The sequence below is a fragment of the Mercenaria mercenaria genome, chromosome 2 (assembly GCF_021730395.1).
Source record: "Mercenaria mercenaria strain notata chromosome 2, MADL_Memer_1, whole genome shotgun sequence".
Classification (NCBI taxonomy): Eukaryota; Metazoa; Mollusca; class Bivalvia; order Venerida; family Veneridae; genus Mercenaria; species Mercenaria mercenaria.
In genome coordinates, this window is record NC_069362.1 from 17131652 (window position 1) to 17150703 (window position 19052).

The 19052-nt window shown below is 34.7% G+C and overlaps 1 protein-coding gene across 4 annotated transcripts in view; it reads right to left on the bottom strand.

Annotated features, from left to right (window-relative positions):
- Positions 1-376: 376 nt before the first annotated feature.
- Positions 377-19052, bottom strand: part of LOC123561999 (filamin-A-like) — a 159695-nt gene continuing 141019 nt past the window's right edge. For all 4 annotated transcript variants that reach the window (XM_053531082.1, XM_053531092.1, XM_053531085.1 and 1 more), the window contains exons 5-17: positions 18317-18478; positions 17816-18022; positions 15283-15435; positions 14719-14847; positions 13615-13779; positions 12447-12548; positions 11982-12119; positions 11074-11204; positions 5057-5190; positions 3798-3952; positions 2951-3166; positions 2456-2647; positions 377-1554 (exon numbers count right to left, since the gene is read on the bottom strand). In XM_053531082.1, coding sequence (XP_053387057.1) covers positions 1367-1554; positions 2456-2647; positions 2951-3166; positions 3798-3952; positions 5057-5190; positions 11074-11204; positions 11982-12119; positions 12447-12548; positions 13615-13779; positions 14719-14847; positions 15283-15435; positions 17816-18022; positions 18317-18478 — 2072 coding nt within the window. In that variant the 3' untranslated portion in view covers positions 377-1366. The remainder of the gene's footprint in view (positions 1555-2455; positions 2648-2950; positions 3167-3797; positions 3953-5056; positions 5191-11073; positions 11205-11981; positions 12120-12446; positions 12549-13614; positions 13780-14718; positions 14848-15282; positions 15436-17815; positions 18023-18316; positions 18479-19052) is intronic.

Here is a 19052-nt window from a genome sequence, read left to right on the forward strand (position 1 = left end):
CTCCCCTTACATGGATTCAGTGTTGTTATATTTTCTGGTTCTTTGGGATCATGGAGCCCATTCAACATACGTGTAAAAGAGTCCGGCTTAAGCCGGTGCTAGTGGGCGTGAGAAGTTTTGCACATTTCATTACCTCTCATGAACAGATTCAATCAAACCGAGTCTGCTATTATTCTTCTTGGTTGCATTATTTGCTTTCAAGGGATCATTTTTACAGATTCTGTTACTTATATTGATCAATGATGACAGTACAGCCAGCTTTGGCATCAGTTTATAAATATAAATGAACAACAGTGTCATAAAATTATTGTTTTTCCCTTCTTTGTGGGACAAGACAATGGCATCAAATCAGTTGGAAAATAAAGAAAAAGAACAATTTGTTTTTGATGTTTTATTTTCCTAAACAATCCTAGACATTTTATCACTCCATGCACAAAGTGTCTGTCGTTTGTTTCAGATTAACTGGTGGCAGCACGAACAAAATTTCCAGTTTTGTTACATGTAAAATTATAATTTCTACCAAGTTTAAAAATATTACTATAGTTAAAAATATTCTGTATTTCACACAAAAAAGGTTATAGACTTTCATAATACAATGAATACAATAAATATATTGCACAATAATTATTGCTTTCCACATAAAACATCTCTGAAAATTAAAATTCAAAAGAAATGGCCATCTAGAAAAACTCAAGTTCTCAATAAATATCAAGTTCTGTAGATTTTTTTTTCATTTTCTCTGATTTTTGTTACAAATCATATGATTAGATACAATCACTCAATATTTACATATATATTATTTGTTTCAAAGGTACTAAAACGTATTATTTGTTTCAAAAGTACTAAAACGCTCAAAAGTACTAAAACGCAAATTAAGGACGTAGCATTTCTGTTCTGTTTTCATACATAATATGATATTATAAGTAACCGGTAGTATATTTCCAAGTTCTGTGTGTTAAATTGCATTTACAACAATAATAAAATATATTCTAATTAATTAGTACAATTAATTTAAACAACTTTCTTTTCCTTGAATGTTTGTCTCTTGGACTAAATGTCTCACGGCAATACACACTGGTTACAGTTCTTTTCTTTCAAAGTCCGCTGCGAAACTAAGCAAGTATATCTTTTAATCGTTTATACCGATTGTTTACCCCTCCATAAGGCATTTTCTCCAATCATATCGATGGCAAATTTCTGTGACATGGTATTGACCAATTTCTATTACATACCGTTGACCGTTTTGTTGATTAGAATCATACGGTTTCTACAACATAAATGGGTTGGGGAATGGAACACAGGTTTCTTGTGAACTGATATAATTTATATCACACGATTAGCCTAGGATAAATAAGGCAATGTTTATCTATGCATGAAGACTAAAAGGGCTTCCGGGAATGTCCTCATCTCCCCATTTAATTTGAAGAGTATGTTCTCCGGGTTCCTTGCAGTTATAAGATATTGTATATGATGTGTTTGACGCCTTCTTTACGGAGAGTTCCGCTTCTGGGTTTCCAGATGGCGTCATCATTCCGACGCTCAGCATGGCATTACCTAAATAATGAAAATAAAATAAAATAAGTGCTAAACAAATCAAAGAGGAAATTGAAATAAAATGACAAAAGTATTTTGAAACGTTAAAAATTTACATGTGGGGGAAATGACAATGCTTTTGACGAATCAGAGTGACATGAACAATTCTGATAAAGGTCAACAAAGGATCATTTGTAAGGAACTATATACAGTCAAACCTGTCTATAAAGACCACCCTTGGGAGAGCCAAAATGTGGTCTTTATTGGGAGGTGGTCTTTATTCACAGGTTAAAATACACTGTAGATGTTAAAATGGGAAACAAAACATGCGGTCTTTAGAGCCAGGTGGTCTCTGTTCAGAGGTGGTCTTTAACACAGGTTTGACTGTAAAAGTATTTAAAAGTTTTCATTATATACATCATATAGAAAAGTGGCAACGCCCTCTGGCGATAATGTTTTGACGAAACACTCTTGTTAGAGGGTCACCAGTGGATCATTTATGTAAAAATATTTCAACGTTTGTCAAGAACACTGTTTTTGATTGCCCCAATAGATATTTGGGAACATGACTATGGTCATGTTTTTATGAACCGAAATACTTATAAGAAAATTGGTAGAAATCGTTTCAACATCCGACCAGCAGTTTAGGAGATGTCGTTTGAAAATGTTTCTATGCAGAACCATTTAAACAACAATTTGGACAACTCTGGATAAAAACTATCCTGGTAACAGCCAAGTTTATGGTCAAAAACGTCTGCCAAATGGTTTCCCTGTAGATGTCGTTTGAAGAAAATTGTTGACGGACGTTGAACGTTGGGCACCGAACGACTGACGCCGAACGGCGAGCGATCGTAAAATCCACCATAACACAACACAACGTGCTCAAGGTGACAAAAAACAATTAGAATAGAGTCAAAAATACCTGCTTCCTTTACATCTAATGTAAGATTCTGGACTCTGTTTAAGAAAGCCTTCTTGATACCAGGTCCTCTGGCAACCACCTTGCTGGCATCACCACGGAATCTTTTAGATACTTTTGATCCTGGTTTCTTTTCTACTGTCTCAACAACCATGGAAGATTGTTCAAGAATAGGTGATGCTTTACGTCCAGTTCCTGTAAAGAAGTTTTAAAAATCGATACAATCACATTTTACAGCGTGAAGGTGAAAAATAATCAAAGGATAAAAAAGTGGCGTTTAACAATAACTTTGCAATGACCGTTTACGCTCGCTTTCAAGGGCAAAACATTTTTCTAATATACCTGCTTAACTATAGGAGCGAAAAAATCTATTTGTTAAAGAAAACATCAGCGGACATATATACCGTATATCCCATGGCAGGTGAGTACGTAGTTATTTTTGGAATATTTTATACTGTTTTAAATAAAAACCTACAAAGCACAGAATATAACATGTACCTGTTACAACTGCTTGGTAGGGACTTCCGGCGATACCAATATTTCCATATTTAAGTGTTATAAGATATTTTCCCGCTGCAAATGGCGTATAACTGAATTCGTAACCCTCATCAACCTCTTTACAGCTGAGTGCGACCTTTGAAGGACCGTCAATGAAGCAAGCCAAGAAGCCAGATCCAGACCCAGCTGTTCGAACTGTAAACTTAGCCTTTGCATCTGAAAAGTATGAAAAGTAAAATAATGCTATATCATTAGAAAACGTAAACATTCAATCAAATTATGAAATGTTCCTTAAACAGATTCATTGAAACTACTGGAGTAGGAGACTTCGGGCCTGAGTGGTCAAGGTCGCTGACTTCGAATTACTTGCCCCGCTCCGATGTGGGTTCGAGCCTCACTTAGGGCGTTGAATTCTTCATGCGAGTAAGCCATCCGGCTGGCTTACAGAAGGTTGGAGATTCTACCCAGGTGCCCGCCCATTATGAATTATTGCACGGAGGGGCACCTGGGGTCTTTCTCCACCATTAAAACTGGAAATTCGCCATATGTCCTATAATTGTGTCGGTGCGACGTTAAACCCTACAAACAAAATCTATTTCTTTTAATACGGAACCAGTGCACATATGTGCATGTACATTGTACTATCATCGTTACTGACTTGACGTACGCAACATAACTAACACAAGTTACCATACCAATCAGTGCTGTAATGTAATTGTTAAACAATAAACATGAACATTTCGTAGAGCACATACGTTGGTTTCAGAAAAGTTTCAATACTGAATTTAAATAGAAACAAGTTAGCACCACTACAAACACAAAATTAAGTAATGCAAAGATAACTTACTGCATTTTCCGTTTTCAAGACCATCACCATGAGCGTGGACCATAGCCGGATCGGCAGCTACGGAACCAACCATTACTGCGAAAGGACTGTCAGGCACATGAGTATCATTAAGTTTTACATCAATATAGTGAACTCCATTTTCCTTAGGAACAAATCTGAAATGGAAAAGAGGTATCTCAATATAATGAGAATGCTCATTAACTAAAGACTGCTTTGGCCTACAGTCTTCAAACGCCATAGGATAATTGTTTGTGGTCAGTCGAAAACCAGCTATCATTTCTAGATTCAGTAGCCAAATGTCAGGGTCACATTGACCTCGGGACTGAAAAATAGTTACTGCTCAGTAACTTATGAACCGCTAAGCCTAGTACTTTCTTCAAACTTCATACATAAGATGATTGCTTCTGATCAGTAAATGGGGTCAGTTGGTCAAGTATCAATGTCACAATGACAGTGAGACAGTAAACGATCTCCTCTCAATAAGTAAAGAGCGCATTGACCTACAGTTCACAAACTTAAAAGGATTAGTGTCTGGGATCAGTAGATGACCCCTACCGTTTTGGGTGTCAATAGGTCAAAGGTCAAGGTGTCATGGTTATCTGGAGACTGAAAACGGGACATCAAATATGGCATACGTGTTTTACAAACAGCTTCTGTATCCATATCTATTGATGAATTTGAATATTAAAGATAGGAAATCGAAATAAATAAGTGGGTGATAAAATAGGCCCTGATATCCACAAACAGAAACTCATATTGACCGAGGCGAATCCAAGTTCAACACGACTCTCTGCTTGCCATAGTAGGTAAAGTTTGAATGGCTCACTAGTAACTATATCTGTAACGTGACTATTTATTGTTTATTTACCATTTTATTCTTCTAGTCATTTAATAGAAGACATGCATTAGAACAATTCTACTGTAAGCAGGTTGGCTGTATCATAGCGCGCCAAACTTGTCGCAGGATATCTATAACTAAATTTGTAGTCTTCTGCCGAACCACACATTATATAAATAATCCATGGACTAGAAAAGACATGTTTCTGTTCCTGAAATGTTACTGACAGATCTATCATGCAATAGACTGTCGATTATCAAATCAGGAATGATTCATGCACAATCCATACACTAATGTATAGACTGGCATTCTCTGAATTCTTTGGCAATGGACAAAATAATTATTGCTATCAAAACGAGCAATTTATCTCTAAACACTTCAAGACGAAAATATATTTCTAGACATTGTAAGGAATATGTACCTGATAGCATAAAGTCCAGTGTCCATCTCCTGAACAAAACAGTCTTCATGGCCACCAGATGGCGAGCGGCAATATGAGTGGAGTTGACCAGAGGCCCCGTTGAAAGATACAGTGAATGTTGCCGGTTTATCAATCTGGAAACATAATAGATTTAATTATACTAATTTTAGAAACATAGTAGGCAAGGATATTCAGTTTAATATATTGAGCTATTCTCCTCGTTAACTTGACTATTATTATTCTACTTGTAAACTTGAAGATTAGAATTCTCCCCGTAAACTTGAAGAGTAGATTTCTCCTCGTAAACTTGAAAATTAAAAATTCTCGTAAACTTTAATATGGTTATTCTCCTTGTAGAATTTTCCTCGTAAACTAAAAGAATATAATTCTCCTCGTTAACTTAAGGATTAAGATTCTCCACGTAAACTTGAAAATTAAGTTTTCCTCGTAAACCTAAGAGTAGAGTTTTCCTCGTAAACTTAAGGATTAGAATTCTCCTCGTAAACTTAAGGATAAGAATTCTCCTCGTAAACTTGAGGATTAAAATTCTCCTCGTAAGCTTGAAGACTAGAATTCTCCTCGTAAACTTGAGGATTAGAATTGTCCTCGTAAACTTGAAAGTTAGAATTCTCCTCGTAAACTTAAGGATTATAATTCTCCTTGTAAACTGAAGACTAGAATTCTCCTCGTAAACTTGAATATTATGATTCCCCTCGTAAGACTTCCGATTAGAATTCTCCTCATAAACTTGAAAATTATAATGTTGCTCCTAAATTTGAGAATTATAACATACATGGAGAACTTTTGAATGGCTATAACTTTTACATGTAATATATTATAAAGAATAAACATTGTATCGTTGCCGTAGAAGGTCAAAAGAAACCAAATTTTTTAACATGCTAGGCAATATATATCTTTAACTTCTGTCAAACATCATCTCATAGTGTGCTGTATTTTCTCTCCAAGATTTCAACTTTATCACGACATCCTTTCTTTATTTTACCGTTTTAACCCAAGATTTATTGACAAGTTTAAGAGATTTGTAAAACTCATTTGGGCATGCGTGTAGATGAATGAAAGTTAGTTAGGTTATGAGGTTTTTAAACCAAGTGTGACGCAATTTGCATTTAAATGAATATATTGACAGGCGATGAAAGGGGAGTTTCGGACTAAAGTGGCAATTTTATTTATAGAATCATATAAAATTTAAGAATTTAAAATAAGAGGGTCATGATGATCGTAGATCGCTCACAACAGATTCATAGCTGGATTGAACAATTTTGGCAGAGGGTCACCCGAGAAATATTCCTGTTTAAAAATTACTTTGAAATCTATCTGCAGCTTCTAGCCATATAAAGAAATATCAGCCCGACCCGTAACAGCCACGTGTTTTTCATGAATCACAATAACTAGAAAGGACTTTGTAGAGGGCTCCTAAAGCAACATTACTGTGAAGTTTTAGTTCTTTCACAAGAGACGATTTTCGAGGTTTTTGTATATGAGCCATAGTGAAAACCAGTCCCACCCTCTAGATGCCTTTTTGTAAATGAAACAGAATGATTAAATGGAACTAATAGAGGGTCATCTATGAAACATTGTTGTGAATTTATTTTGAAATCGGGCTGGTTGTTTCAGAGGAAAATATTATTAATGGATTTCCTGTTCGTTGCCGCGGCAACCAGAATTCTGCATGGATGATATTAGAATGAATCAGAAAGAGAACCACCCAAGGAACATTTCAATGAAGTTTGGTTGACATTTCCCTGGTAGGAAAGGAGCAGGACGACAGAAAGACGGCAGACGGACGATAGATATCTAAAGATCTTAAATAAATATCACCAAGAGCACTTTATGCTGAAGTGAGCTAAAATTCAAACTGAAACTTAATAAGGTGTATGTCATAAAGCAAATCAATATTTTAAATTATAAAAGGGACGAACAAATATATAATGGCATTCAACTGTGAGGAATCACATAAACCAAATGATCTCTAAACCAAAAAATGTTGGGAATAATATGGGATAATATTGAAGCAACTTTCGCTGTAAATCTATAATAAAGTTTATCATATGGCATCATAGATGTATCCAAAAAATACATACATTTCAATAACAGCCACCGTCTGATAATCTGGAACGTTTCAAGAAACTTAGACTTCTTATTTTCCTTAGTGTTTGTAATTACAGGATAGCTATCATTATTGTCAACTACAAAATAATTTAACACTTTTCATAAGTTAGTTTCATATGTTAGGCTATGTTTAAATTTTACATCGTATCATGATAGGAAATTTATTCATGTTCTTCAAAATATAACTTTGGTTAAGAGATCATTTTGATCATGTGATTTTCCACAATGAGTTTTATATATATATATAAACAAGCGTAGTTCCAAATTATAAGCCGTACAGCTAGTCTACAAAAGCGCTAACAGTGATGCAAAATTTTGAGGTGACAGGTTTGTACAGAAAATATTTCTAATATTAAGTAACATATTTTATTTATCTTTCTTAGTTTTATTTCGGGTAGTGTAGAACTTATGATTTTCCTCGTAAACTTGAATATTATGATTCCCCACGTAAGAATAGAATTTTCCTCGCACATCTCTAATCATAAGCTTGAATATTTTGATTTTTCCGATTAGAATTCTCCTCATAAACTTGAAAATTATAATGTTGCTCCTAAACTTGAGAATTATAATATACATGGAGAACTTTTGAATGACTATAACTTTAACATATAATATGGTTTCGTTTCGTTATAAAGAATAAACATTGTATCGTTGCCGTAGAAGGTCAAAAGAAACCAAAATTTCTTTAATATGATAGGCAATATATATCTTAACTTCTGTCAAACATCATCTGATAGTGTGCTGTATTTTTCTCTCTAAGATTTCAACTTTATCACGACATCCTTTCTTTATTTTACCGTTTTAACCCAAGATTTATTGACAAGTTTAAAAGATTTGTAAAACTGATTTGGACATGCGTGTAGATGAATGAAAGTTAGTTAGGTTATGAGGTTTTTAAACCGAGTGTGACGCAATTTGCATTTAAAATGAATATAATGACAGGCGATGAAAAGGGAGTTTCGGACTAAAGTGGCAATCTTATTTAAAAAATCATATAAAATTTAAGAATTTAAAATAAGAGGTCATGATGATCGTAGATCGTTCACAAGAGATTCATAGCTGGATTGAACAATTTTGGCAGAGGGTCACCCGAGAAATATTCCTGTTTAAATTACTTTGAAATCTATCTGCAGCTTCTAGCCATATAAAGAAATATCAGCCCTACCCGTAACAGCCACGTGTTTTTGATGAATCACAATAACTAGAAAGGACTTTGTAGAGGGCTACTAAAGCAACATTGCTGTGAAGTTTTAGTTCTTTCACAAGAGACGATTTTTATGGTTTTTGTATATGAGCCATAGTGAAAACCAGTCCCACCCTCTAGATGCCTTTTTGTAAATGAAACAGAATGATTAAATGGAACTAATAGAGGGTCATCTATGAAACATTGTTGTGAATTTATTTTGAAATCGGGCTGGTTGTTTCTGAGGACAGTATTATTAATGGATTTCCTTTTCGTTGCCGCGGCAACCAGAATTCTGCATGGATGATATTAGAAGGAATCTGAAAGAGGACTACCCAAGGAACATTTCAATGAAGTTTGGTTGACATTTCCCTGGTAGGAAAGGAGCAGGGCGGCAGAAGGACGGCAGACGGACGATAGATATTCAAAGATCTTAAATAAAGATCTCCAAGAGCACTTTTTGCTGAAGTGAGCTAAAATTCAAACTGAAACTTAATAAGGTATATGTGATAAAGCAAATCAATATTTTAAATTATAATAGGGGCGAACAAATATACTGGCATTTAACTGTGAGGAATCACATAATCCAAATGATCTCTAAACCAAAAAATGTTGGGAATAATAATTATGGGATAATATTGAAGCAACTTTCGCCGTAAATCTATAATATAGCCTTTCATATGGCAACATAGATGTATCCTAAAAATACATACATTTCAATCACAGCCACCGTCTGATAATCTGGAACGTTTCAAGAAACTTAGACTTCTTATTTTCCTAAGTGTTTGTAATTACAGGATAGCTATCATTATTGTCAACTACAAAATAATTTAACACTTTTCATAAGTTAGTTTCATATGTTAGGCTATGTTTAAATTTTACATCGTATCATGATAGGAAATTTATTCATGTTCTTCAAAATATAACTTTGGTTAAGAGATCATTTTGATCATGTGATTTTCCACAATGATTATATATATATAAACAAGCGTAGTTCCAAATTATAAGCAGTACAGCTAGTCTACAAAAGCGCTAACAGTGATGCAAACTTTTGAGGTGACATGTTTGGATAGAAAATATTTCTAATATTAAGAAACATCTTTTATTTATCTTTCTTAGTTTTATTTCGGGTAGTGTAGAGCTTCTGCAAGAAATACGCTTTAGTTATATATAATATGAATGTTTACACTGAAACAAGAATCAGAGTTTCAGGTCATATAATAAACACAGACCTCTAGTCTACCATCTGCCTGTAAACAGTAAAATAAACTGAAATGAAATACTGTATACTAAACATTGATAATAATAAAACGCCAGGAAATCAAAAATAAACGCATAAATCTAAATATCTACATAAAACTAACATTACCGTGAATGCAAGTAAATGAAAACTAACATTACAATGTAAGCAAACGAAAGACTAAAATTACAATTTAAGCAAATGAAGTACTAACATTACAATATAAGCAAATGAAAACCTAAAATTACGATGTAAGCAAATGAAAAACTAACATTTCAATGTAAGCAAATGAAAAACTAACATTACAATGTAAGCAAATAAAAAAATTTATATGTCAATGCAAGCAAATGAAAAGCTAAAATTACAATATAAGCCGGGAACCACTAGCAATATGACATCATGTACATCATGTATATCGGACCTATAATACCGCTGAAGTCCCTGTTACAAACTCGTTGATGACTTCGATTCTATGTGTGTTTTCTCTTTCTTTCTGCATTTTTTTTTGTTGTTGTTTATTACAACCTTTTCTGTTTTAACTGTTAGCTTAAACAGACCTTACTACATGCGATGTATAATCCAAATTATTATACCTCACTTTTGTCTACAATGATAAAATCCCATTACCCATAAAAGAGATATTATGACTATCAAACACATTTTCAAACTTTTTGCCACGTGACCGAGCGAAAGTGACTGTCAGGTCATGTGACCGCGCTGATATTTTGAATGTCATATAAGGGCAAATAACTGCTTCAATGTTTCCAGCCAAATCATGAAATGATTGCCTCCCTTGTACACATATAGTAGTGACGTCACTGTTTAATGTGTAAACAGACGATTCAGACAAAAATTAAAACAGTTGAATTAAATGAATTAAAAACTTTTTTTTTTACTTTTTTATGTACTTAATTTTGTTCGGTATAATAAAATAAATATCATATGGCAGCGTGTGTGACATTGATATTGTCAACCCTCGAAACAGAATGTCACCACTCGGCTTTCGCCTCGGGTGACATTCTGCCCTCGGGTTGACAATATCGATGTCACACACGTTGCCATATGATATTTATATAATATCGTACATAGTATTGAATGTTTATGTAGTCATTTCATTGTAATCCGGCAGACTTTTTCATGCAAGTGTCCGGACAAAGGAGCACATTCAAAACACTCCTTTATTATCTATTGAAACTTATTATTTCTGAACATTAGCTTTTAACTTTATGCTTTTCTTATCCAATATGAATATTACAGGATAAGCATATTTCGTCGGAAAATAGCTTGCATAGCTAATGTATTATTTGTTAAATCCTACTTTAGATAAAGATTATCTTATCTTATCTAAGGAAACGAGAAAAGTGTTTCGAGGACTTTGTAACTTTAAAATATGTTTCAGCAAAGAACTACAGACTGGTACAAATCCTCCCGCTTAAACGAAGAAAATTAGACTTGCGTACTTACCGACAAACCTCTATCTTTGAGGGCGTGGACAGTTACTTGTCTAGCTGAGCCGCCGTCGGGGCTTACATTTACACGGAACGGAGAGTCGGGGATGTGTTCGTCATTGAATTTGACGTGGATACCGTACATGCCTAAAAAACGCAATGAGTCTCGTAGATAGATTAGACTCGTAGATAAAACAGTAAATGAAACAATATCGAATCTTGTGTCCAACATTTATGACACGTTTGCAAAGATTGAACTCAAATAATCATAACCAAACAGTGGGACAAAAGCACTTAAACCGTATTATAAATATGTTAGAAACGACTGAATATAGCACTGTAGCCGTGTTATAAATATGTTTTAAACGACTGTATATAGCACTGAAGTAGTCTTATAATTATGTTATAAACGACTGGATATAGCAATGAAGACGTGCTATCGATATGTTAGAAATGTCTTCCTCCACCATTAAAACTGGAAAGTTGCCATATGACCTATCATGTGTCAGTGCGACGTTAAATCCAAAAAAAAATGTTAGAAATGACCAGTCGTGTTATAAATAATGTTAGAAGATACTTGACATAGCACTATAGCCGTGTTACAAATAAGATATACTTGTAATAAATTTTGTTGCGCCACATTTACTACCTAATACGGATAATGTCGGTTTCAACGTTACCATTTAAAAAAAATCATAGAAAATCTAACATGTGAATGCAACAGCCAAATAAATATTGAACATGTAACAAATTTAATATTAACTGCTAAGATTAAATTTTTTACATGTACATTCAAAATAATCAAAATTTGACTTGAAACAAAACAAATGCATTTGGTACTTTAAAAGAATTGTCACTGCACAGTATTAAATTGTAACAGGTTAAGATATATAAGCATTAACGAAATACAGAAAAGCTAATTACCTGGTTTGTCAACATTATAAGATACTCCAAGAAATCCGTGAGGACGTTCTTCAATCTTAATCTTGGCAGTTCCTGGACCCTCAATACCAACACTCAATGAACCAGCACCGGCTTCACGTGTATAAATGTTGAAGTGATCTGGAACGATCATTTTATATATTAAATTACATAGTTTTATATGTAGAATTATACAGATCTTTAAAGTATTAACCATAATAAACAGACGTACACTTATTTAATAAAAAGCCATTGTTTTTGTTTTTATATTAACAACAATAAATGTTATGGTACATCCAACGAATCATTTAACTAGAGAAAGGTTACCGCAGGTCGTTTTGGAAACACAACCGCGTGCTCGCATATCAAAAGCTACCGCAAGTCGTTTCAGGACAGATTCGAACATCCTCAGTTTCCACATAATGAAAATTTAAACAATCGATATATGTCGACTAGTATGGTACTTACTTTCTTGTCCAGCCTCTCCCTTTTCTAGACCTGGACCACCTACTTGCACCTTATAAGCTCCTCCAACCTTCAGTTGACCAATGGTATACTGGAATGGACTTCCTTTAAAGCAGAAAATGCATTGATTGTTTGATACATACACTTTGAATGGCTGTTATTTATTGACTTCTGAATACAAAGTTTTAAGCACATTGTGTCTGATTCTTCCTAAAATGCAAACTTAGAAAAATTACTCTGGAGCGCATTATTTGGCGTAACCATGTTTATATCAGTTGTTTGAAAAATTATATCTCCTTTTAAAAATCTAGAAAGCTGCTTCTTTTTTTTAAAACATTTCAATCCTTTAACGTTCCATTTCTACAAGCTATATTTTTCATACATATTTACCCAGAAAAATATATCGTTACTAAATCCATGATTACTTGTAATTCAACAATTAGCAGTTTTTCCGTAGCCTCGAAATACTGGTAAATACCAGTCTACAAAATCGGAAAACATGTAGCTTGCTGCAAATGTATAGAATAGCCTTATGTGTACATAGAGCATACCAGATTCATGTATTGGGAATGTACCAGATATTTTCACAGCCTTGTGTATAAAGAGAACATATCAGCTATATGCACAGCCTTGTCTGTATAGAGAACATACCAGATATATGCATAGCCTTGGCTGTATAGAAAACATACCAGATATATGCACAGCCTTGTCCAATAGAGAACAGGCCAGGAAAATGCATAACCTTGTTTGAAGAGAGCATCCCATATATCTTCTTAATCTTGTGTATAGTGAACAGACTAGATTTCTACGTAGCCTTGTGTTTATAGGGAACATAGCAGATATATGCATAGCTTTGAGTGTATAGGGAACATACCAGATATTTATACAAAAGATGTCAGATACATGCTTAGCCGTGTGTATATGTAGAACGTGACATACCAGGTATATACATTGTCTTTTATTTATGAAATGCATGCCTGATATTTGCATAGTCTTGTGTATATAGAAAACGTACTAAATATTAACATAGTCATATGTGTATAAAACATACTATATATTTGCATAGCCCTGTGTGTTTAAATGTAAAGAACACATCCCATATTTGCATAGCCTTATGTATGTTAAGAACATGCCAGATATATGCATAGCTTTGTTTGTATAAAGAACATACCAGATATATGCATAGCCTTGTGTTTAATACTAAGAATGTGAATGCCATTATATTTAGGAGTAAAGTTGATTCTGTAGTGGAAATCATCTTCATCCATAACTTCGCATAATTCTGTCTGTCCATCGGGGTCAGTTATGGACGCTTCCATATCAAATGGGTTGGTTCCTGAAATATATGTTATATTTATTGCTGTGATTATGTGATAATTATACTTCTGTTATGCAGATTTATAAAGAATACTGCTAAGCCTGCCAGAGAGTTCAAATAAGGAAAAACAGTCATTTACAGTATGAGTTATGAAAAGTGCCAATATTTCAAACATTTATCTAAAGGGGAGCGGTTGTCTAGTGGTTAAGGTGTCGACGCTCAACCTGGGGTTTGTGGGTTCGATCCCCACTGAAGTCACGACCATGACATCTCATATGACTGGTTTTCCCAGGCTCGAGGGTGGTTCATATATGCGTTAAGCTTTTCAATGATCATAATTTAGTATAAACTAAGCATTGTTCATTCCAGCCGTAGGCAAAATTTTATGTTGATGGCACCGACCTAGCCGGACGCAAGCGTTTTTATGTTGATGGTATTGCCCCTTTGAAATCCCCCCTTATTATAACACTAGTTATAATTTGAACAGTGCATATGTCAAGAAACCAATCATCAATGACGTAACTGATAATGATAGTTCCGTAATAGGATTAAGTAATTGCTTATTTTAGTCGATGCCGTTACTTTATAACCTTGTTCCTTGCCAAAAAAAGACACATTCGTCTGACATCATAATGCAGACGTTAAAGCAAAAATAAAATTACTATAAAACAGAGCCCATCTGCAGGTATCATAATCGGTTAGTGTTATCATCTGATACATTTCTGAAGAGCACCTGCACCTCTCAGTTAAGAACGACTTCATAGTGTTTGTGGTTGAAAAAAAAAGCATGGCAATATTCAATTATCTTTTAGGAAATTCTGACATTTTACCAACAGCTCATCACATCTGTTGAATCGTGATCCTAATTGCATTCAAATTGTCCGTTCCTATTTACCGCAACGTTCTGATAGGTATAGGCGGATAGAATGTTTGGCAATTAAAGTCACACAATATTACCTGGGATTTTCAGAAGGAATTCGCATCTCGTGTTGGGTTGGACAGCTTCGGCCTGTTCCATCTCACGGGAAACTGTTTCACGTTTACGCCCAGATGGCTCACCTGCTACGTTCAACAAGAAGGGGCTTCCTACAAAAAATCATAAAGCATATTTAAAAATTTGAACCGGAGATATGACATCATATAAAAGTAGAATCTATTTCGTCTAGGTATGTTTGTTTTGTGTGTGTGGGAGAAATAATCCGACGTGGGTGGTATTTGTTGTGCATTTACGTCTGTATCTATATTTCTTAAAACGGTTAAAAGGCATCAGATAAAACACTTTATGAAATTAATTGTTTCTAGTCATAAGCTACAATATACTTTATGTTACCACCAAGTATTAATTAAGAGAAAACATGATAATATATATATATAAACAGGAATATGTTCTGTAAACACTTCTAACAAAGGAAAACAAGATTTTTTATGATAACCGCAATGTGTTTTTAATTCGAAATGTTCTGATTCCTCGCATTTAGTGTTCACACAAGTTCTCCGTTTTCAATGAAAAAATATATTTACCTGTTACGTGCTCGTCAGCAAATCTGACATTAAGGATATATATGCCAGGCTCGTGGGGACTGTACATGACCTTGTACTTCCTTGGTTCCAACTCCTCATATTCAAGTTCAGATCTGTGCGGTCCTTCAACCACTACGCTGACTCCACCATAACCTTAATATATAACAACAATGTCAAACAAATTAATAATTAAACATCGGACACTGAAGGCCCTGCATCGCGCACCAGACCCCTGGTTCCTACCCCATATAACCTAGCATCCAATCTGACCGAGATATTATTAACAAAAAACATTCTGACAATGTTATATGTAATGAAGGTAGATCATCTACCAAGTTTTTCAATAATTTAACACAGTGGTCTAGTGTTTACTCAAATGACCAGGTTACAAATTTATCCTAGATTTTAAACAGACAAATATTCTCACCAAGTCTCATGAAAATCGGATTTAAATGTGGTTCCTTGAGTGTTAACAAAGTTTATCAATGAATTGTCCTAGTGACCCTATTAAAAATAATGACCTTAGATAATCCAGTTTCAACCTTAAACTAGATTTTACAGAGACCAACATTCTGACACTTTTTATGAGTATTGTTTGTAATATGCCTCTGAAGTGTAAACAACGTTTTTTTCTATTATTTGATACGAAGGATGATTGAAATATTTTGCAACTGCCGTAAAATCTCGAAATCCACGTGCAGTAGATGCACCAACCTTGCGTGTATTTGAAATTCAAACATTTATCTACTGATGTGTAAAATTTCACTCATGTGTATTGTACATGTTACGAGAGCGAGCGAATTGAAAATCTCGGTGACACTGTGTTAAAAATGGCTGGATTTAGAAGTAGTAAATGGTTAGAAATTCGGACCTACATTAAAGCAAGAAGTCATTTGGGTTTAAGTGCACGGGAACCTTTTGCTGAAATTTGTGACATATATGGACACCATGAAGTGTCTTACAGCACTGTTACCAGGTGGATATCCCATTTTAAATCGGGTCGGGAGCAGTTGCAAGATTTACCAAAGAGTGGGCGGCCAAAGTCTGTGACCACCGACAAATACGTCATAAAAATAAAACAACTATTAGAGAAAGATGCTAGATTAACTTTGCGAGAACTAGCTCGTCTTACTGGGATATCATCGGAACGAGTTTATTCTGTTCTAAAGGAAAAGCTCAAAGTTACAAAGATTTCTGCTCGTTGGATCCCTCATTTGCTGACGCCACAGCAGAAACGGGAGCGCGTTAAAATGGCCAAGTCACTACTGAAGTTGTGCTCAAAATGTAAAGGTAACGCGTTCTCTGAATTGGTAACGGGCGACGAAACATAGGTACAATATTTTGAACCTCGACGAAAGTGTTCAAATCGTGTATGGGCAACAAAACATTCAAAGAGACCCGTAATTGCCAAGAGAATTGCAACAGTGCGCAAGGTTTTATATTGCGTTTTCTTCAACCATAAAGGACCTGTCATCCAAGTTCCTGTGCCTAAAGGAAGAACTGTCAATGCTAAATTATATAGAAAAGTGGTTTTGACAAAGCTTGATCGTTACTTTCAAAAACGCCGACCACGAAAGGGTATGCGGAACATTTCACTGCTACATGACAATGCGTCCAGCCACAAAGCCCAACTTGTGAAGGACTTCCTGGCAGAAAGGAAGGTGCGAGTGTTGGACCATCCTGCTTATTCCCCGGACATGGCCCCGTGCGATTATTTTTTGTTCCCAAGACTGAAATCTGTACTTGCTGGTAGACGCTATGACTCTCGAAACGGCCCAGGGGCAGCAATTTATCAGTGCCTTAAGGATATACCTATTGAGGACTACTAAAAATGTTTTCAAAATTGGATTAAACGCTTGAAACTTTGTGTGAAGGTAAAAGGAGATTACTTTGAGAGAATGAAATGCTAAAGTTGTTGATTTGACTGCTAATTAAAGAAATAGAAGGTGGGTTGCAAAACTTTTCAATCACCCCTCGTATGGTGACCTATTTTATGATCTTATACAATGCGGTTACAAATCTGACCTAGAATTCTTAGACAAAGTTTTACGACGATCAGATACAAGGTGTTGCCTCTAGAGTGTTTACATTTTTGCTCTATTAATTCACACAGTGACCTTGTTTTAAGCCTTTTATAACAAAGTTTCAGTTTTGACCTAAACTTCATAAAGACAAGCATTTAAGTAAACGAGATTGGGGCATATCAGCACGTTCATATAGCACAAAATCTAGAACTAGTACTGCCAAAATCAATGCGCGGGACCGTGAAAGTAAATTACGAACGTTTGATAAATACGCAAGTTTAAGTCAAATTTCTCTAAGGTTTTACATGCCAATTTTTGTACAATACCAAAAGTATACTAAACCAATTGTCTCTTGTCACAATTAAATGCAATTTCGTAATGTGTATTTACAATACTTTTGAGAAAAGCTGTAGAAAATGTCAATTTATTTATACCACTCTGACGTGGTCGCACGTCTTTTCTAAGTCATAAATAAAACCATTTAGATGTTTATCTCCTTTATTACGTACCTGCTCCAGTTGTATCTATGGTAAAAGTATTTTCTGTGTTTGCCTGGGCGCTAGTCGTTTGACCAGTTAAGTGGACCTTTGCAGCATGAGCAATTTCTTTATCTCCGACGTTGATGGTGAAAGGGCTTCCTTTGATAGGTTTCTCGTCGGCACGGCTTATGCTAGCCATGTATTTGCCCATCTCTTTAGGAGCAAATGAGCATATCCCTGTATAAATCATTAAATACAATTAAACAAACAAGTTAATTATTACTGGTATACAGTTACAAAGGTTTGGTACAATAATCTGACGTTATTAGAAATGCACATTGATTTGTAGGAGTATTGGTCAACTCGTTTTCGTTACGAATCTTAAAAGTATAACTCGTTTAGTGCCTCTGTTTTACTTAGTTAGATAAATCGTCTAGTTTGTCAGTCAACACAGTTACACCCTGTTGTTTGTCTCTAGATATACCACACTTTCGCTGATACATTTTAAAAAAATGAAATATTTTTACTTACCCAGATGTCCACCTTCTCCCATTTTCTTTAGAATGCATGGTTCAATTGCTCCAGAAGGTTTCTTCAAAGCACCAAAAAGATCAACTATTTCTGGTTCAACTACATTTAATGCATAGTCACTGCAGTTGGCAATGGACATCTGTGAGCGCTTTCTTCCCTCTCCTATAATAAGACAACACAACAAGATAAGCAAATAAGGGAGGCAAATCTTCATTAATGTGACAGATTAAATACAAATACCTTTGGAAATCTATTTGTTAGTAGAGGGACACTAGTAGTTTATCTTTTTCAGACCTTTTTTAATGAAATATAAAATTTCTATCAATACATTTTCATAGGTAAAGAAATTTACTGTCGGTGATAAGTACGTCAAAACAAAGTTTTCAAAGTAACCTAAAACCGGTGCCTAAAGCGAATACCACATACTTGTTTCAATATTTCAAATGTTTTTGATAATAACAACAAAGTTAATGATGAAATATCAGCAGGAATTATTATCTAATATTGTTCGAGAAACATTCAGGTGGGGCTGATTTACAGACAGAATGACTAAACTATGAGCTAGATGTATGATTTATCTATACAATTTGGCATATCGACAGCAAGACATGTCTATTTTATCCGAGTTTTCTGGTAATTTGTACGTTACTATCGAAGAAATGGGCACAGATTACACAATTTTATGCAGATCAATTACACAGCGTTTAAACAAGATTATTAGCGTATCTGTAAGCAT